The sequence below is a fragment of the Melopsittacus undulatus genome, chromosome 4, assembly GCF_012275295.1.
Source record: "Melopsittacus undulatus isolate bMelUnd1 chromosome 4, bMelUnd1.mat.Z, whole genome shotgun sequence".
Classification (NCBI taxonomy): domain Eukaryota; kingdom Metazoa; phylum Chordata; class Aves; order Psittaciformes; family Psittaculidae; genus Melopsittacus; species Melopsittacus undulatus.
Window position 1 is genome coordinate 65072936 of NC_047530.1, and position 21297 is coordinate 65094232.

The window sequence follows — 21297 nt, forward strand, 5'->3', positions numbered from 1 at the left end:
CGAGGGACCCTGGTCTGGGTTGCAGCCGTGCCGAGTCTCACGCTCTTCCTCTCCGTCTTTAGGAGGCTGCTCACCCGGTGCCTCACACCGAGACCCCACCACCTCCTCCCCTACCGGGGCACCGGCAGCACCGCCGACGGCCGTTGGAGGGGAGGGGCAGGGCGAGGAGCGGCTCCTGTTGCCCTGGCAACACTTCCCTAATCTCGCGCGACTCGAAAGATCTCGCGAGTCGCCGCCCGGTGCGGGCCGGGCGGAAGCGGTCGCCGTGTTTACACCCCGCAGGGGAGGAGACGTGGGAGCAGAGGCGCCGGTAGCAGGACCGGAGCGGGCGGTGGGGGCCGGCGGCACCGGGAGCGGCGAGCAGGCCGCCTCCGCGCCCATGTGCCCGCAGCCCCCGCCGTCCATGGAAGTGATGGAGGGACCCCTCAACCTGGTGAGCGCACGGGGCCGGGGGGAGGGTTACCTGTCAGCCGGTCCTGCTGCCGCTCCCGGCCCTGGTGTGAAGGCCAGTGGCCGCGCCGGGCAGAGGGTTACACCTCTGACCTCCCACCGCTAGGTAACCGAGCAGAGAAGGGCGACTTGAGCAGTAAATAGGGCCCTCCCTACCCCCCTCCAGTTTCTGCAACACCTGTTTAGGGCTTGTGCCAGGCCCTACCACAGCGGCACCGGGCCCTGGCCTGCCCGGAGGCGAGTGGGGACGAGCGGCTGTCCGGGACTTGAGGCGGTTTCGGGGACCGGCGGGGTGCTGGACTCGCCGCAGCCCGGTCCGGTGGGTGAGAGACGGGGACAAGGGACGGCCCAGCGGCGGAGCGCTGGACAGTGTTCCTGTGGGGCCCGCGGCTGGGGCCTGGCGGCTGCGTGCCCAGATGAGCATGGGCACCGCGGGAGAGGAGGCAGCGCAGTGTGCGTGTAGTGGCATGTTTGGATCGGAGGGGGTGCGGGAGTGAGTGTTAAGTCTGGGCCAAATGGCAAGCACAAAGGACAAGGGAAGTTCTGGAAGGAAATGTTTAGGTGACACAGGACATATCTATGTGAGTTTAAAAAAATTTAGAGACCCCCGGGGCCCACTACTGACTAGATGCCTCTTAATTTCAGAAGATGAAATGCTTTAAAGCCTTAAAGCTGCAATTACTCTGCTTAAACCAAATCTCTGAGGAACTTCAACTGAAACACAGATATCTGAAAAATGCATATTCACAGATTTTAAAGTAGCTTAAATTAATAGGTTTCTGTCAAATAAAGAAGATCTAGGATAAAGAACAGTTAATTCTCTGGTGCCTTAGGGGTTTTATAGAAGCTGTATCTTGACTATGCCTCAGATGTGGTGACACACAGAGCATTCCCTTAAAAAACTAGTTTTGGTCCAGCAGTCCAATTAGTCAGGAGCAGCACACCAGGAATACAGCTGCCATGCTTCCAGGAATTAGCTCAATCCAGAAAGTGTTTAGCCATTGTCATGCAAATCTCAAAGACTTGTGTCAGTTTTTAATCAAATCTTGTTTGCTCCATCCCTGATAGATTTTTACGTGCTTCATACAGAGTCGGGTATTTCTGGATTGTACTCTCCAGTTTCAGAAAAGCTTGTAAATTTGACATTGCAGAACACCCATGAAATTAGGCCTGGAAGTGTAGCAGGAAGATTGTCTATTTGGATCTAAGCTGATAGAGCAGAACCACTCTGGGTATGTCTGTCTTGTAAAAGCCTTTTTAAAAGTGTATCTAGTGCATGAGCTTCTAAGGAGAAGATGGTAACTGACTTCTCTAGTCAGTGGCTGAAAGTAGCAACTTTGTGGCAGTATAGTTATAACCAGTTAGTAGTGCTTCCTCGTCAGACCCCTTACTAAGGAGTATAGGAGTGACAAGACTATGACTAAAGCCTGGTTGATGATCCTCTGACCATCATAGGAGTGTGCAGTTACTACACCAGTCTAGCACCAGACTTACAATAACATCAAGATACTTCTGCATAAGGAATAATACAGGAAAAAAGTTGCTATATAATACATTGGTACAGAAAATTATGGAGTTGCCTGCGCATACATTCCTGCTGCCCTTTAAGGAGTATCCTGAAATACAAAAAACTTTCCTTGAAACTGCTGCACAATATAGTCATGAATCGTCTTATATAGAAAAATGACCTGTCTTTTCAGGTTGTGTGAAAACCATGAAAATTCTTCATGAACGAGAGCTTGAATGGGTACAGTACTGTAGTTAGAACATGCCTACATTTTTACAAGGACGTGAACAAAAGTAACTATAGAGTTTTACAAAACTCTCCTATTCACAGCCTCTCTCTGCAGCCAAGTTTCAGATTTGCAACAGCATTCAGGGAAGGTGTCAACCTCCAATGTAAGAATGTTCATGTAAGTTTTTAATAGTATCCAGTGTCATGCATTTCATGTACTTCTCCTGTAAATCTCTTCTCTTGACCTAAGTGTAGTTCTTGTGGATTGGAAGAGCACAACTTTTTTCCAAAAATGCCAAACCATTTTTCTGATGAAGGGAAAAAAAAAACCAACCAAACCCCTAAACTACAAAGTAGTTTTGGGTACACTAATCATTGGGCTGATTTATCTGCTATCTGTAACCTAAGTACAAGACATTTTCCTCCTTTTAATATATCATGGCTTGTTAACTTTTGTGAAATTGATTTTTAAATTTATATTTTAGTTATGGTGTTTTATTAGGATTTGCTACTTTTCTTTGCTGCTGCTTTGTCCTGTGAAAGTTGTTCATTAGTTGTGTATTTGGGCATCTAGTCTTAATTACTGGAAAGCACAAATACTGTCCTAAATTTCTGGAAGCTGATATGACAAAAAAAAAAATCTGTAGCAGTTTCGCAGTATCCTGATGTCTCTGTTTCTCTGTCAAATTCTCTGTGAACATGTATCACATCAACTGCACTTAATGACTTGTACTGGTGGCTTTCAGTTTCAGTTATTTCTCATGTATTTGACTATTTGCTCGGCCTTGCTAAGTACAGGTGGCATGCTGTACCTTATTGTATTCTTTTGATTTCAATTACATTCTTTTTCTATGTTCTGAAAGATGTGTTTCCAGCAAAATAATATTTAATCTTTATGCATCTGGGTCTTAATTAATGCCTTAAACTATCTATGATTTTTTTTTTCTTAAGCTTGGTTACATTTTGCTTTCTCTAACCCACTGATTTACTTATGCAGATAGCACTAGACAAATACTGATTTGTTTTCCAGATCTCTTTAAAAATAATAATCTATAATTACAGTGGATTTTGTTTACTGGAAGTTTAAATCATTAAGCTTCAGGTCTGATGACTTCAGTGAGAACAGATCTGTCTTTTTAGAATTTGGGCTTCAGTTTGTGTTGGGTTTTTTTGTTTGGTTTCTTTTTTTTTTGTTTGGTTTGTGGGGTTTTGGGGGTTTGTTTTATTTTGTTTTGGGTCTGCTGGGTTTTTTTTTCCCATTTTAAGTTATTATAATCATGCTGAGCCTAAACTCATTTTTTTCTTCTTTTAACCTTTCTAGGACTTATGCTACAGTACTAAATGCTGATTTGATTTTTCTACTGAACCAATGATTTACAAATAAATTGAAACAACTTTTCCAAAATCTGTTGCCATGGACTGAGTTGTTAGAGCCATGGGAAAGTGTTTTGGGGCAGCTCTGATACCTGAGCATTTATTTTGTCTCTTCCCTTGGCCCGTTTTCTTCCTTCCTTCTCCCCCTTTAGGTTACTATATGGTTTGCAGATGAGAAACATCATCTGATCCTGAAGGAATGGTTTAAGGCCCTGATCCTTATCCTTTTACTAATAAGAAAACCAGTTCTTCAACCTTACAAATAAAAATATTTAGGTTGTACTGTGGAACTTAAAACAGGTATGGACTGAGTGCAGTCCCTTCACCTGCAGCAAACATATAGTGGATATCTAGTCCAGATGTACAGTTGTTTCACACAGTCCAGTGCTATCAACTGCAATATCTCAACATTTTAGCAGACTGAAATTTATTCTGCAAAAACATAGAGGTAAATTTCATAAGTCTTAGGTATAGGAGCAAAAGTATAAGTTAAGAAGCACAGCAGTATACTGCTGACCATCAGAATTTTGGAAGTAACATAGTGAAAATATGAGGCAAATGGTATCAATCTCAAGAAGAGACTAGAAAGAAAACTTGCTTGATGAACAGTCTGATATGCAGGAATTTGTAACTGCAGATTCTGCTTTAATACCTCAGTATTTTCTTATGGAGTATTTACTAAGGAGCTGTACCACCTCTTATGTTTATTCTTCCTATAAAGTAATAGTACTTTGTATGGTTTATAATAAAATGCCATCCAAAATCTGGTGAATATATATTGCCTACAAGCTTCTTGGACTGTAAGGGAAAGAGCTTGAAGAGCTGTTCTGGTGAAAAACAGAAAGCACAGCCCAGTGGCTGGGGTGAGAGTAACACAACAAAATGTATATTGCAAGAATCTCATATAGCGGAAGCTTTTAAAAGTAATACTTTTAAGACATTGGTAGCAGCCATTCCAGTGCAAGCCAATCAGTGGTCTGTTTTATGAAAAAGTTTAAAAGTTAGGTGAATGCTACATCCACATGAGGACAAGATAACAAATGGAATAAATACGTAATATGGGAAAGGAGGAAGAGATAATAAAATCTATGTGAGTTTACTAGACACCAAAGGATTTAATACATGGGCCAGTGTGTTTAAGACTTAATGTCAGCCTGCATCTCTGTTATGTTGATTCAAAACCAGGAATATTATGTTAATCTACAGAATCCACTGAATCCAGTTTGTTTTCTTTGATTTTTTTTTTTATAAAGCTTAACCTGAAAGCTGTTCTGTGTGTTTTTCCAAAATAAAATGGAAAAAAAGAGAGGCACATGCACTCAATTCTGAACTCAAACTAGAGAAAACAAAAGTGCAGGTAGTGGGAGTAGAAGTATGGTTATATAGACATACCTAACACAAAGTCTGTTTTTATCACAGTAGTGGAAGCCTTATCTTGGTTTTCCTAGTAAGAACATCATCATGAGCTATATGGGACCATTAATTTCAGCTAAGGAAAACGTAAGCTGTGAACCCACAGAGGCAGCAGCATACCTGCTGAGTAAAGTGACTGGAAGTGCTGAGGTGATGCTTCTAATACTTAGTTGAACAGCCAGATCAGTTGTATCCTCTTTGGAAAAGCTTTACAATGCTGTATTCAGTCATATAACTACTATTGAAGCACAACACAGAACTGTTCCATGTTGCATATATAACAGCTTGCGATAGATCCCAGTTAGTAACATAATTAGCTAAGCTCTGGGTGGTTGACAGAAGCATTATCTCCTCACTGGTATCTGTGCTGTTTGGGTACCTACCAGCAGTGCCTTTCTGCTGCGTCACACTGGCATCACGTGCATATCGTCAAACCACGCAGTTCAGCTCTGAGTAAGCGTGCCTAACAATTTAAAGACTTGACTGAAGCCTTTCTGTCCCACTTGTTTGAAATTGCTGCTCCTGGAATAAGTTGTTTACTAGACCATTTGATGCGATGATTCAATTGTCCCTACTGAAGTGTAGCTCAGTTGCTGGAACAGCTTGAGCCATGTGGTTTAGGGCTACATATAGGAGCTGAGATAGTAAACAAAAACAATCAGGGCAGTGGAATTGTTCTCATTTAGCTTATAACTTCCATTTTGCAAGACTTGTGTAGTACCAGCTGCAGCACTGTATATGGGGACAAGAAAAGCATTACCAAAGCAGCTGAGAACTGTAGGTGTACAAAATGGCTCTGGCAAGCAAGTTGAAGTATTTGGTGGTTTTATCATATTAAATGGATGAAAAGCAAGAGAATGAGGTTGATTTGACTATGCAATAGGTAAAAGGATACCACACCTTAAAGAAGTTGCAGGTGATCAGGGAAAGAGCTGCAGCTATGCCTGTATAAGGTTTTTAAGACTGCACCTAACCTGAGCGGGGTGAATGCAAACTGGTTTCATATCAGATCTCTTAATTGCATTTGCAGGGTAAAGAACTCAGACTAAGCATTTTATCTTGAATTTGGAATAGGTTAGGAACATATACATATTCAGAGCTAGTCAGTGAATTAATACTGGCTGGCTAAACAACTGGTTGCTTGTCTGCCCATGTATTTAAATTCTGTTACTATTGCTTACAAGAGAGATGAATTTCAGCATCTCTGCAGTTCAGTACAAAGTGAGTGAGGAATCTGTTAATACTGAGAATACATTCTCATGAGAGTTTCACATATTTGTTTTGCTTTATAGTCACACTAACCTGTAATTTACAGTTGAGTCATTATTCTGTCAGGCTTTCAAAGGCAAAAAATTGAGCTAACATGTGGCTAGTGGTCTTGGTTAGGCAGCTACAACAGGTTCTGCCATTTTTTGTTTCTCCTTCTGTCAACTTTGTCTTTCTGTACAGAATACAAAGAGCATTTTTAAGGGGGCTTTCTTCTGTTGATAAAACTATACATTACCATTTCTTTAGGCTTAGTGGCAAATATATTCCTATTATTTAGCCTAAGTAACAGTACAACTCTTTATTATTTATGCTTTTACTGTAACTGCCTGTAAAGACACTGTTTTCCACAGTCACCCAGAGTTTTATTCATCATTATTGCACTTATTTAAAAAATTGTGGCCAAGTTTATCAGTTGTGTTCTCTCTTAATCGAATTTTTCAATATATATGTAGACATATGCATGCAAACCTTTCTAAGCACACTATTTCCTACTAAGTATGGGCTTGGAAAAGTTTTCTGTAGGTGTAGCAGTGAGAGTTGTTGTGGGGTGGGGGGAACAATGGTCCACCATCTTATCCTACTCTTTGTGGCCTGCTGCTGTAAATATCTGTGAGGAATATACTTAGAACTCTTTTGTACAATATGGAACCAATGCAGTGTGCACTTTCTGACTCTTCCTTATACATTCTTAGGAAAGCAGCCCTGTATCCCTGAGGAAATAAATCCCCAGACAGATCCCTCATAATTCAAAAAAATACCTTAATCTTTGCTTTCAGCATTAGCAGAGCATAGGTATTTATCCCTTCTAAGAAGGATAACTGCTATACACAGTCCATAGCATAAAATAGATTATGTTAGCAGCAAACAGTAGTTTCAGTTAAAACATTTACAAACTGTTCTAGTAGGCAGAACTTCTCTGCAGTTAGCTTTTGTCAGGCCCCATCATGTAGCAGCTGGATTTTCCTGCCTTCATTTGTAACTTTTTTAGTAAGGCATTGTAATCTGTGCTTCATAATCATATTAAAATATATCACTTTCTAGAGAGTCTCTTGCAGTGAACAAGAAGGATGTAAGCTTAACATCTTGTGCAAGGCTTTGTCCAACGAAGAGCTGTTCCCATTATGAGAACGCACTAAAACAGAACATACACAAGATTGTCTGGCTCAGCTACAGGAGGACTTTTGCAAATTACTGGGCTTAAAAAAGGGCAGTAGGTGTACCCTGTTTGAAAATTAGTAGTACTACATTTACCTTTTGAAAATATTGTAGGATTGAGTGTGGTTTTTCCTGTTGCTCCCCTTTCTATAATAGCTAGCTATCAACTGGAATCGTAGCAGAAAAGCAACAGCTGCTTTTTTTTTATTCCCCCAACCTAAGATAGGATCATATGGTTGTAATACTTTTAAGTTGTAATGGCACACTACCTCTTGAAAAAAACCTAGCATTTTTATTATTGAGTTTGAGGGAGTGGTAAGACATCTGGTAAGCAGGCCTTACAGCTTCATTTCTCATGGCTTGCAGCAATATCATTGTCTAGTTTATGCTGGAAAAAGAAGAAGTTGAGTGTTAATTTTTGGGCTGCTACAGAAAGCTCAAGGCAAAGAGACATGCTTTGCTGTTTTAGAGGATGGCTTGATTCTGTTGTTCAGAGATTACACAGGCAGTGATTTGGACTAGCTAGGTGGAAAAATCAAACAGGAGCACTTATCTGTAATGGAGGTACAAATTTAAAGATGCAGGTGTTATCCTTTAACAACAGCTACACTTGGAAAGTTTGGGGAAAGCTCTCTAGCTTACCTGCTTTCTGTAGTTGATCCAGAGTGATTCAAATAAGGCATGCACAAATTCCTTATGAACCAAATACATTGGAGCAAGCTGGGGAAGCTTTTTAGCTTGGTCATGCCTCACCCACATCCACTTCCTCTTACTAGAGTCAAATTGTTATACCTGTCCATTTGCTTACTGGGAATTCCTGCTCATCCGGACTGGGAGGGACATCTGGAAGTAATTGTCAACCTGCTTCCCCCCTTCAATTCCATAGCTTGTTAATAAATTATAATTATTCTTACACCACATCCTATGTTTATTTTCAGCACTGCAACTGGAAGAGCAAACAGAAATCAGATATATAAACCCACTGCAGTTATGCAGCAGCTGTTTCTGTCATCACAGCAGCAGGACCAAAGTCAAAACAGTCCTGCTTGAATCTGTTGGGAGCTAGTATAGCAGCTCCAGAATTGTTGGTGTAAACACCTTCCTCTAGCATTACATCAGACCAGGGATAAACTTGACAGCCATTTTTTTCACTTTATGATAAAGGACCAATTCTTCCATTGCCCATTTTATAATGTGATGCAGGCCACTCTGAGTTCAAAATAGATTTACTGACAATGGTTGGATGCTGTGTTGCTAAGTGTACCTGAGTACTAAGAGTAAACTAGCAGACTAGACAAGATGTACAAGCTTATCCATGATACATGGCTATTAAGCACCCAAGTACTTCTGTTGCAGCTTCATCACTTACTGCTAGAAAACAGTACCACTAATTTCTTCAAAATGCTGGTGATGAATAATCTACCATGAAAAGTGCAGAAGTTCCTTGGTCCCTCCACAATTAACTAATTGGAACAAACACTCACAGGGTAGAATAATTAAGCAAATATTTTCTTGTCACACTAGCAGGAAGACATACAAAATGAGGAATTCCTCCCCCATGACTGAATGCAAAACACCTTTCTCACTCACAAGCTGCTCTCTTACACTGTCTGTCCTGAAACTGATTTTTCTCAGCTGTGGTTCCTGTTGTTTCCACTGGGGAGGTCTGTCGCTCTGGATCAGAATAAGATGACCTGACATCTATATATTTTGACATAACAGCAAGAAAGGTATTTTGATCCTGTAAACAGAGGATCCTAGCTTTTTGTTTTGTTAGCAACTCTGGACTGTTGTTTTCCTAACTTCATTCACAGTCTAGCCCAAGTTCTTCAGACTCCCTTCAGCTTCACTGGGAGTTAACTGATCATGGAAATAATTTCATTGCTCAATCAAGTAGCAACTGACTGTCCTCAAATGTTCTGCATGTGCTTAAGTTATTTGAGTAAGATCATGCTCCAGGAGTTTACAACATATGAAAATAACCTTTGAAAACAATCAGACTCAAATTCTTCTATGCAGAAACTAATAAATGGATCCAGGCCCCTGGCTTGTGGACTTGCTTCATTAGCTCTTCTGTTTCGAGCTACCCTGTTTCCTCCTCTCTTGTTTTTTAGACCTGCCGATGCAGTTTGCAGAAGTAGCTGTATCAGTACTAATTTACTGAAAAATTGTTTTGCAAGGAGCTAGCTTGGGTGTTTTTATGTCTATGACATAGCTAATTTGTAACTGGATGAGCTGCCAGGAATAAGAAAGGAGATGGCTCTATATGAGCTGATACTGTTAGTTCATTCCTGTGGGAAAGAAATTTATCCTTCTGGCATATGTCAGTTGTAGGAGTCCGTAGAAAAAGACCATAAAATAGATGGTTTTCCAATAGGAAAACACTTCCTCTTCTGAGGTTATTAAGACTCAGAGCAGAGGCAGCAGGGAATGCTGACAGTACTCTGAGGATTAAATGAAGGTAAAGAAGAAGAAATAACCAGAATATTTGTTGTGAAGAATCAAGGAGTCATGTTTTTTTTTTTTTAATAACACTTCATATTAGCATATGAAGTGAGGTTTAGAAAAGCCAAGGGTCTAAATGCAATGATATAACTGCTAGAGATTGCTTAAGGACAGCTGTTCTGGCATCTTTGGATATGGACCAATGTGCTTATTTTTATGTTGATCCTAGAACATGTGTAATGTGAATTGGTGACTTATATTCACCAAACATCTGAAGTCTGATATGTTTTTAGGTGAAGAGGGGGAACAGAATCTGTATGGGTCAGAGAGAGAATTACAGAGGCAGGTTTCAGGCTTTCAGCTCTGTTTCCCTTACAGGTTCCGTCAGTATGGATTTGGTAAAGGCTTTCTTGGGAAACAGGAATTTTAAAGAAACAGGCAAGCATTTCCTTCAGATTCAGAAGTGTGTTGTGTTGTTTCACAGTCAATGCGAGGTACCTGATGTCTGTTTACTTCAAAGTGACTATGTAGTCAAACACTCATGAATACTCTCTATTATTGACAGTCTTGCCAGTTAGTGATTGTAGCCTTTTGTATTATACAGCTTGTGATAGAGGAAATACCATAAAATTTATGTATTTTAGTAATGACAAAACCACTCGCTTTCATGAATGTTGCAGTGCAGGTTAAGCAGTGTTGTTTTTCACTGAACATATGCAAATACTTGCATCAGTTGTTTGCTTTCAGCAGCATCCTTCATCTCTGTAGTGGTTTACAAATACAAGTATAGACTTAACTGTTGTACTGCAACAGCGTAACTTTGATATCTTTAAGTATAGCTGTGCTGCTTCTGTTAAATGGTGTAAGCTGCAAACAAAAAAACCAAAGGTCTTTCGCAGTTTCTTTACCCAGCAGGTAGAGCCTCTTGGGCACAGGGCAGCAGAAAATGTCTAACCAGCTGTAAACTATAACATATGTCAAATATATTGCATTCTTACAGATAAATTGGTTCTAAATACTCACAGCTTCTCATAACTTCCTGTGGCTTACTGGTCTTTTTACATGACTACATTAAATGCCTGCCTACAAAGAAGAACATGTGCTTTCTGAGGAACAGCTTAAAAAGGATTTTGTTGTGTACACCATCTTTGCTGCATTAACAAACTTCAGTTGTTACCTGTGCAGTACAGATTTTTGTAAGGTAGTATTAAAGAAGAAATCAAATTATAAAGCTTGGAAGGGAGTGGGAGATCTGAGCCTAAAAGCCTGAGAAATGGAATCAGTACAGGTTTCTTAGATGTACTGATTATTTTTCAAAACAGGTATTAACTATTTGTCAAATAACTCATTGGTGTAATGCTCTTTTCCATTTAAGGCTCACCAGCAGAGCAGAAAAGCAGACCGTTTGTTAGCAGCAGGAAAATATGAAGAAGCAATTTCATGTCACAAAAAAGCTGCTGGTGAGTAGGAATTTCTTACATGCCATATCTTAAAATCAGTTTCTATATCTGCACGCTTCATGAAAGTAAAAGATGTAGTTACTTGCAGAATTTTTGTTCTTAAAATGTTAATGTGGTTTTTAGTCCAGATCAAGCACCCTTTTGGAAACATTTTTCCTAATGTGAATGGCTAAAGTCACATGTTTCCAAAGTTGCTTTGATTGGTGTGGTCAAAAAACTGTGAAGGCAGTTCTTGACCGAAGATGAAGCCAACATGCAGTTGGGAACCTTGTGTAAGCCAGCTTCACTTTACAGTCTGTATTTTCTTCACTGCTTTCATAGCCAAAGTCACCTGCTTTCTCTGCTGATAAAGGAAATACTTAGACAAATGTTTACTTGCAGAGAACTTACTTCCTTTTCCTAATGTCTGAATCAAGACAACTAAGAAGAGGTGATGAGCTCAGCTTTCCCAGAACTTGAACAAAACAGCAAATTGCATTGCAGGCCTTGGCACTGTGATTGACAGCCTCTCCTAACTGAGACTTAGTGCATTTACCTGTCCATTTAACTAGGCATGCTTAATTATTTGTGTTGGAATCTGTCAGCTGTGTGACACTGCAACTACTGCTTGGCAGAAGAAGAAAGGTTTTAATTGGTGCAACAAGTAGGACATTTGCAGTGACAGCGCTTGTGTGGAGACAAAATAAGTGGCTGCTTCGAACATCGTAACCTAGATACCAGGCGTTCTCACTTTGCATTCATAAATACTAGAAAACACCATAAAATGAGAAACTGATAGTTTCTTTAGTATTTATGAATAGGCAGAGCAATGAGGGATAGCACTTACATTCTAATATGCAGACTTCTCTTGTTTCCTTCACTCCATATACCAAGACAAAACCGAGAAATGTGTTGAATATATCTTGCTTTTCTTTATCTGATGACTCTGTGCCACTGTTCTACATCCTTCTGTATTTGGTAAGAATTCCTTACACATTGTCATTTTCAGCACTAGCAAGGTAAGTGCTGCTCTGACTAAGCCAGCACATTTTCTGGTTTGGAGAGGAAGCTGAGGAAAGAAGTGGAGAGCTACAGACTATATACCTCTTTGTCAAAAGGCATGACTTCATAATACTGGCTTGCCATGGGAGAGCGGATTTTACTTACCCCATTTTGTCTTTAAATGGTTGTATGTTAGAAGTCTGGTCCTTGGCTGTGTTTCTTCTCTTCAGGGGAAAGTAGTTGTTCTGGGACATCTTGGAAATGGCTGCTGTCCTCCCCTGAAAAACAAATTGAAACAACCTGAGCTAACAGGATGCCATGGGAAGGGTGTGGTGCTTGTTACATAATCTTACAGTAATTTTTGTCAGACTTTTGAAAAACATTAGGTGTTTCCAGCCACGGTAACCTGGTAAATACTTTGCCTCTGGACTGCTGCTTTTATGTGGGGATTCAGAATACTGAAGGTCTGAGGCCTTTTCTTAGCTTTTATAGAAACGTTCAGGTTTTGTAACCCTCTCCTAAGTGTTTATCAATTTTCTCTTCTGCAGCATACCTTACAGATGCTATGAAGCTGACCCAGTCAGAGCAGGTGAGACCAAAATGCAGCAGATGCCAGAATTTGCCATAGCTCTGCTGTATGCCTGTGTGTCATACTGTGCCATGATTGATCATACCCCTCTTGGGCGTTAGCCTCTGCATAGTTGCCTGAACTTGTGTCAGCTGCACCAAGAGTTTTGGAAGTACAGTGATGCTAGCCTTCCTTGAGAGTGTTTCCAAGTTTGTGTGGAGCAGGGACGAGAGAACTACTAACCCATCCACGGGTTCTCCAACAATGGTTTCTAGTTTGCAAGGCATCCTCAAGTAGGTGATAAAACTAGTTTCATACTTAACTTTTGCTGTGAGGTACTTAGGTTGTTCTGCTGAGGCACAAAGCTGAGCATCTCAGCTACAGTCTGTAATTTTGGATTTATTCATCCTGACCTGAGGACCTCCAGAACAGCAGCCCTGCACCTTTTGTTATTTATTACACAAACCTATCTGTAAATTCAGCAGTGTAGTCTGCTTAGTACTTCCTTAGCAGCAGGCTTTTAGTTTAGCCAGTATTATCAAAGCAAATGCCCCTTGAAGATCAGACACCTGTCTTTCATCCAAAAGGTCATTGTTGTAGGAAAATGGAAGCCTTTTACCCAGGTGGTTCCTGTGAGTTACTAACCACCATGCCACCCCCTTCATTAACTATGGCTGAATCATTTGGGACCATATCTGGCATTGGAGCACTTTTCTGCTTAGTGTTGGGTGTTATTAATGTCTATACAGATACCATCACAGAAGCATACACATACTTCCTAGTTTTTAACTCAAGCGTGGCTGTGCATGCCAAGTGACTCCTTTCCTGGTGTTGGTCATAGGTCAGTTAAACAGCTAGTGCCTTCTCTCAGAGGTAATGTAGCCTGGTCAGTGACTTAAAAACAAAACCCAAGCAAACAAAAGACCATGTGTTAACTCCTTCACAATTCCAGTAGTTACACTAAATTTGGGGGACACATCTGAATCTGTTGCATAGTACAAGCAGCAAGCACTTCTAGTTGGATTTAATATCTGAAAAAACAAAAGCTCCTCCCCCCCCTTGGGCATGCTGTGATGCTGTTTATATAAATATTTATGTGTGTGTAACTTTATGTGTGTGAATGTTTGGGTGGGATTAGGGATCACCAATTAAATTGTTTAATCTTGTTCTTACTCAGGCTCAGCTGTCACTGGAATTACAAAGGGATAGTCACATGAAACAGTTACTGCTCATCCAGGAGAGGTGGAAAAGGGCAAAGAGGGAGGAAAAGCTGAAAGCACAGCAGAATGCTGACAAGGAAATAGCTGCACACCTTCAGGCTTCTTATAGGCCGTCTGCTGAAGACTCTGATGATCAAAACATACTGGTTCCTGTTACTCAGAAATACAGTCCTTCCACAGAGAAACATCCACATGATATTCAGGGTGTCTTTGACAGGGACCCGGATACACTCTTGTTTCTGCTTCAGAAAAGAAAGGAGCCGGTGGAAGCATGTATTGGGAGCAAAGCTCCAAAAGACGACAAAACAATAATAGAAGAGCAGGCAACCAAAATTGCAGATTTGAAGCGGCACATAGAATTTCTTGTAGCTGAAAATGAGAGATTAAGGAGAGAGAATAAGCATTTAAAAGCAGAAAGAGCGAGACTCCAGAAATCTCCAGTAGACAAGGAGCTGGATGTAGATGCTGACTTTGTTGAGAAGTCAGAGTTGTGGGGTCTGCAGCAACACTCAGAAACTACTTCTTCAGCTGCAACTTGGCAGAAGTTTGCCTCAACTGCTGGGAAGGCAAAGGACATTCCAATACCCAACCTTCCCCCCCTGGACATCCCATCCCCTGAACTCCCTCTGCTGGAACTCTCTGAAGATATACTGAAAGGACTGATGAATAGTTAAAAACCAGGAAAAGTACTCAGTGTACTTACTCAAACTTAAGAAAAGGGAAAACCACCAGGACAGTTGTGATATCTGAGGGCAGAAACATCTAACACAATCCTGCTGTTGGAGAAAAGGCATTAAAGCAACTTTGTTACTGTGAAATACGCATCATATCTGATCTACTTCATAAAAGTCAAAGGTACCATAATCGGTATAAGGTGGCAAGATTTTCAGTCTTTCTCCCATTGTTTCAAACCAAATGACTGCCTGGAGAATGTTTCAAGTAACAAAATCCTTCAGGGTTTTAAAGTATGCTATATGTAATAGTTATCTATAATGCCATAAATGATGGTGCAGAACCTAACTGTTATGGTTGCCATTTGGCTGCCACATATTGAAAAAATGCTTTCTAGCATGAATTTAAACTGTGCATTTCATTATGCATAACTTTGCTAATTCAAGTACCGTGCAATTTATACACCTCCTAGATGGATTTATGTGCCACACGCTATACTCCTGACCATGTTAACCTGAAGTCAGGAGAGATGTTAATTTCCATTCTATGAAGGAACCAACTAATTAGTTCTGTTGACGAGGTTTTTTTGGGGTTATCTGTTTACATAACTAATCAGGGTGCATTGAATCTAGGTATTGGTTTCTGTATAAAGTGACATTGTTTAAAAAAAGAAAAAAACATACTTAAGGAAAAATACCCTTTTTGTTTTCAGCGATGCATGAATGGAAGTAATTCTAGCTGGCAGTATTTGATTGAAAAAGAAATTGTTTACAGCTTAACCTGATTCAAAAAGGATATGAAAATAAAAACCAAGGTGTTTTGACACTAAATGTGTGTTAAATCTCTACAAATGTTGCAAAGTATAAGTAACAAGATTCTACACTAACAGTGTTAGTACACGTCTACTGCTGAACTTACGTGTTCATCATCCAGCAAATTCAGGAAAGCTGGATGTATTCAGAGAGCCTTGCCTACATATGACATGACTTGGCCAATGCCTGGCTTCTAACACCTCCAGAGGGCTGAAGTGAAGGAAGCAGTGCTTGGTTTTGCCTGGGGATACGCTCCCTGGAGCTGAATGAACGGTGCCATGAGAGCTGTGCACTCCCACCTGGGGCTTTGGTTCCTGAGCCCTCCTCACAGTCGGGCCCTTTCAGTGTGGGTCAGCTCATGCCTGCCCCTGAGCTCCATCAGCCCTGTGTGCTGGAGTGTCACCTGAACCCAGATTGTCCCAAGTGGAGGCAAGGGGACAAGGTGCAGTGGAGGTATTAGTTAACTTTAGCAGTTAATGAAATGGTTAATGAAGAATGTTGAGTGTTGAAAACTAACCAATTTTAAGTTATTTTTGTGCTGTTACAAGGTAAGCTTGCTTTCCAGGAGTACCTTTTTCTTCCAGAAGAGACTTGGAAATGCAGCAATTTTCCTTTTGCTCCCTAGTGCTGTGCAAATTCTCCCCTTACCTCTGTACAGCTGGTGTCTCCTGTGCTTGCTTGACGGAGCGTAGGGACTGTAGGCTAGAAAAAAAGCTCTGGAAACAAAGGTAAGACAGGTTCATTAGAGGAGGTCCCTTGTGCTGAATTAGATGAGGAAACTAATTTTGTTGGGGAAAACCAAGTTATTTTTCAGTTGGAACACTTCAGCACATGGCTCCACAGAAGAGCTGTGATGAGGTACCTCTTCCAGGTCAGCCCCAGCTCTCACTGCTCCCACAAAAAGGCAGGTTACCTTCCCCACTGTCACCTGCCTGGCTGGCTGCTGCAGGTAACAAGACAGCAGTTAGTGAATAGTGCTCATATTTGTGTAAGTAAAGCAAACAGTATGTGCTCACAAGAAGGAAATAGAATTATTTAAGCACCTATCTCCTGTCACTGCCAAGGGCTATAAGCTACAGACAGACATTTCAGCTGTCTGCAAATAGCAACCAGAGGAGAAGAATCCAATTTTTAGCCTGGCTACCTCTGCTGAAGGGTCAGGATTCTTTGTAGGGCAGGTAGAGGAATTGTAAGCTCTACCTGCTGTTCTTAAGACTAAACTTTTTAGTCACATATAGCTGCATAAGCAGAACAGCAGATCATGGGGAAGCTGCTTCCCTGTAGGAAGGCAGCCAAGCAGGGGCAAACCTCCACACAACCACTTCTGAAAAACATTGTTAAAACTTTCCTCTCTCCTGCAGCACAAACGTGTGTTTGTTCTTGCAGTCCTGCCTACTCAACACAACTGCTGCTTAAACCAACCTCTAGGCAGTGTGACTTAGCTTGAGAATTCCAGTCCTGTGGGTGAGCCAGAGAGGAGAATGTTTTAAACATTCCCTTTGATAGGACAGGAGCACTGAGCAGCAGTGTAAGCCCTGCTGGTGTTACATGAGCCCCAGGAAGGTGAGGTGGAAAGCTGAGCATTTCTGTGTAATACTGAGAGAGTCCTAAAGCTGGAGCAGGTAACACCAGTAAAGAGTCCAACTGTGACCTGGCCCACTGCACAGGTGCTGCTGCTGCTGAGAGTCTTAGCACTGCCAGCCTCTTGCCTCCTTCCCTCCCATGCAGCAGCACAGTCATGAGGCCTACAGAGACAAAGGTGGGTGGGAGCAGGTAGCGTCACCTCTTTCAGTAGCAACATCCTATAGTTGAGAATTCATTGAATAATGGATAATCCAGAGTTACTTCCTGCTCCTTCTTGCCTGCGTTTTCCTTGAACATGTATAATAAGTTAATTACATCTTTCAAATATCCGTAAAAAGAAAAGATCCTTGGAGTGTTGCAGAACTGCTTTTACAGAAAACAGTATTTGTGATATGTTTGAAACAAAAAATGCAAGACTGAAATTACTGTCAGCAAGTGTCCCTGTGACTTCTGCCATCTGAGCTGCACCAAACAGAGCAGGTGGGGAAGACAGGGCAAGGGATGCAGCATCCATCTCTGCATTGAATAAAGTTACTTTTCCTTATGAAGTTCCTTACATTGCAGGGAAAAAGCTAAGAGTATGAAATAAGATGAAATATTTTAGTTTTTACGGTAAGGAATTCTCCAGTCTGAATTCAGAGCTAAAAGCTCACACAGTCTGAAGAATGAAAGGTTGTATAGAGAATCCTCGCCACTAGAGGACAAGTTTCATTGATGCATAGTGACAAACGTAAGGAAACGCTTTTCCAGTGTCTGTTAGAGGTTAGTTTATGCCTTAACATTTTAGAACTGTTTTAAATGATTATCGCCATTCAGCTCGTTCCAGTTTTGGCCTCGGTTTAACTCCGCTGCCTGCACCGCCTCCATGTCTTACCCTTCTCCCTCCCGCCGGCCGGGCCGGGGCCTGGGCCGGGCTTGGGCGCCACCTAGCGGAGCGCAGGAGCAGTGCGAGGCTCCTGCTGGAGCTCCCTCACAGTGCCCCGGCAGCGGCCTGGCCTCGGGGCTGCTGGAGCCACGGAGCAGGGAGCGCCGCCATAGTGCCCCGGACTGCGGCGAGTACCGCGGCACCACAGCGGTACCGGGCAACCGCAGCTGTGCTGGTCTGTACCCGGCAGAACTCAGTGTCTGAGGTCAGTTCAAAGTGTCTCACCGAGGGCCAGTTTTAAACACGGGCCCAGACACCGACTGCTATTCATAGAGCTCACTTTACCACAGAAGCCACTCTTGTCTTGAGCACAGAAATACTATCCCTGTCAAATATAGCCAACAGACGCTTGGCAAAAAGAGATTGTAATTACCCACCCTCTGAATGTATCTCTGCAGAAGGAGAAACCAAAGACAGGCAACTGAGAAGCAATGTGGAGAGTCTCTTGAGAACAACACCTGCAGACTACACCACCTATTGCTGCTTACAATGGCAGCTAAATCCAAAACACACAAAATACACAAGTGTTGGGGTTTGCTGTTTGGTTTCATATAAAGGGAAAAGGGGATCTTGTGACCTCATCCCCTGAGAGCATTTCCATTTTCAGGAGCTCTGTGTTCTGGCAGCAGCAGCAGCTCCTCAGCCATGGGCAGCTCCTACTGACCTGCTTCCAGTGGGGGGGGCTGCACCTCCCCCAGGCCACCCCTCCCACAGGCACTGGGCCAGGTGACCTTCTGAGGCCCCTTCCACACCCTGGGCTGTCTGTGCTCCCACAAGAGCAGGCTCACTGCAACACAGGAGACAAGCAAGTACAGCCACAGCAGCTGACGAAATCCCTCACTGAACCCGACTAAAAATACAACAGAAAACAAAACCAACCAGTCCAACCCTTCAGAAGTAACCAAGAGTGGCAGCATGGCTGCTACAAATCAAATGTAGGCCGGGCACCATTTGCAAGACCTTTCTGCTTGGGTATGTGGCCCTTGAAGTTCAGCTGTACAAAGAGAAGTTCACTGCTCCCTCAAGACTCAAGAGCTACAGTCCTCATGTCCTCCACCTTCTTCTCTCCCATGTTTGTTTTACCAGAAGTACCTAAGCTTACCCAGGCTTTGTGTCTTGTAATCATCAGAAGTGCTCCCTCGGGCTCATTTGCTGCAAGAGTTCAGGTATTACTGAGATCAAACAGCACAAAATCCTTAGAGCTGTGAAAATACAGGATTTCCTGCCTCAGAGCTACTAAACCCTGCAATTCCACTAAGGAAGCACAGAGCTAGGATAAAACCACATGCTCAGGGACTGGAAAAAGAAACAGGCATCTGTGTCAAGACAACAACGTATCAGTATGGTTGGAAGATACCAGAAATGTTCACTTCGAAACATTACAGTAGAAATCCTTCAGTCTACCACTTAGCTTTAGAAAGGCCCGTGTTTAAAATGCAACTGTTTGCGTGCAATACACCAGGTAAAACATGTCTTCAATTTGCTGTGAGGTAAGATTTTCCTACTTGCTATATATAGATCATCACTTCCTTTTCAAACCTATGAGAACTAACGCAAGATGTGCAGAGGTTGGTCTGTGTGAGTGGCTGAGGCTGCCGATCATTTGCTCCTTGGTCAGAGTTTCCTCAGCTGCCCTGCTGAGATGGAAAGAAAGGGACATGGTGGTGGAGGCCCCATCAGGGGAGCCCCCATGACACCGAGTGCTCCCCTGCCCTCCTGGGGCACATGTATCATGGGAACACAAAGGCGAGGAGGGGAAAGCAGCACTCGGGCTAACAAAGCACAAGTCAGGCAGTGGAAAGCAGCTTTGCTGAAGCAGAGCTGGGGGTTAAGAGGGGAGAGCACAGCAAAGCCTCTGTCAGGGAGTCTCCACAGGGAGAGGCTGCTTGTCCATTGCGGATGTGGGGAGAGCACAAACATCCTGCTCAGGACAGCAGCAGAACAGGGTGATGGTGGCTGTGGAAGGAGGAAGGAAGGAAAATTCCCAGTGATGGGCCTGGGGCAGGGAAGGCTGTCAGCTGTGAGAGGGCTCGACAGGATGTCACGGGAGAGAGTACAACACAACTGCCACCTACCGAAAAGGTCAGAGAGCATGAGAACATAGAGCTGATCAGATGGGGTTTGGTTTACACACACAGATCTGAGCAACTTCCGTGAGGCTGGAAGAGTAAATAGACTTTTAAACCAGACTGTTATAAACCTCTGCACCTCTGACCTGTGTAACAGGGACCACGGTTTCACTGTTGTCAATTCCAGCAATCCGGTAACATGTTTCAGCTAAACCATCTACACCACCACCCATCCGTGCTGAAATTCTCCAGGTCATAGCAGCCCTGCTTCATTCTGTGCTAATTACTTACCCTGTTAGTTACCTCTGCAGTTACAACAGGAAGAAAACTGTTAGGTCATTTACTGTATGGCAGTGCAGCGTATGGAGATGATGATGACAAAGTGGAAAGGTGGTAAGGGAAGTGGTGGTGAAGGCCAGGGCTTGCAGTTCTGGTGTCTTTGAGAAGTGAGCTTTCAAAGAACAGATGAAAACAGCTTAACGGACAGCATAGCAGATGAAGACAGCTTGGTTCAATAGGGAGGTGGCAAAATATGATACTGTATGTCACATTCTTGTTCTGAGGGTTGACAGTGTTCCTGCACCTCAAACAGCTTCAGCTGATCCCATCAAGTCCTCTTGACTACAATAAAACTATTGAGACTGTAGACCAGAAAACCTCCTACATTGTCTTTAGGAAAGAAAGATAGGAAAACCATATCCAGTAACACCTCACCGGGCATGGACATGGTTGAAGGGAAAACTAACCTGAAAACAAAACACCTCCCCCACAAACTCCTCTTTAGTCTCAGACATGAGCAGTGAAAATCTCAGTCTTGCTGGCAGTGAGCACAACACCAGCACCACTTCCTGCTCTGATTTCCTGTAGTGGAGTGGGGAGCTCTGCTTCATTGTGATGGAGCCAGAGGATACTGAGTAGGCTCAGTTTGCTACGCTACATACTGAAAAAACCCAGAATTTTTATCCTTAGTGGCACCTGGAGTAGCTGCTCCCTTTAACTCTTTGTGGGCTGCTAATGCCCGCAGCATGCAGTCTTTTCAAGTTGATGCAATAACCGCTTTACAGCACTTCCCATCATGCTCAGCTTGTGCCACATTTTCCTTGTTCACTCACTTTTGGCTTCTTCCCCTCCTGCCAGTTACTGGGAAACACCATCACTGTGGCAG

General features: G+C 42.5%; 1 protein-coding gene across 3 annotated transcripts; it reads left to right on the forward strand.

Moving 5' to 3' along the window:
- Positions 1-253: 253 nt before the first annotated feature.
- NRBF2 (nuclear receptor binding factor 2) lies at positions 254-15572 on the forward strand. Of its 3 annotated transcripts, XM_031053145.2 has the most exons (6): positions 314-433; positions 2151-2197; positions 2288-2363; positions 11217-11301; positions 12831-12871; positions 14028-15572. In XM_031053145.2, the coding sequence occupies exons 2-6, from the start codon at positions 2178-2180 to the stop codon at positions 14742-14744; spliced, it is 939 nt and encodes a 312-aa protein (XP_030909005.2). In that variant the 5' UTR covers positions 314-433; positions 2151-2177; the 3' UTR covers positions 14745-15572. The 3 variants fall into 3 exon arrangements, with proteins under 3 accessions (XP_005153720.1, XP_030909004.1, XP_030909005.2); XM_031053144.2 differs by lacking the exons at positions 2151-2197; positions 2288-2363 and adding an exon at positions 10220-10335 and having other exon boundaries at positions 306-433; XM_005153663.3 differs by lacking the exons at positions 2151-2197; positions 2288-2363 and having other exon boundaries at positions 254-433; positions 14028-15567.
- The last annotated feature ends 5725 nt before the right edge of the window (positions 15573-21297 follow it).

Coding starts and splice junctions, on each gene's coding strand:
- NRBF2 (XM_031053144.2), top strand. CDS start 10,231: ATGGATTTGGTAAAGGCTTTCTTGGGAAACAGGAATTTTAAAGAAACA. Junction 10,336..11,216: donor TGTTTCACAGTCAATGCGAG/GTACCTGATGTC, acceptor TTTCCATTTAAG/GCTCACCAGCAGAGCAGAAA. Junction 11,302..12,830: donor ATGTCACAAAAAAGCTGCTG/GTGAGTAGGAAT, acceptor TCTCTTCTGCAG/CATACCTTACAGATGCTATG.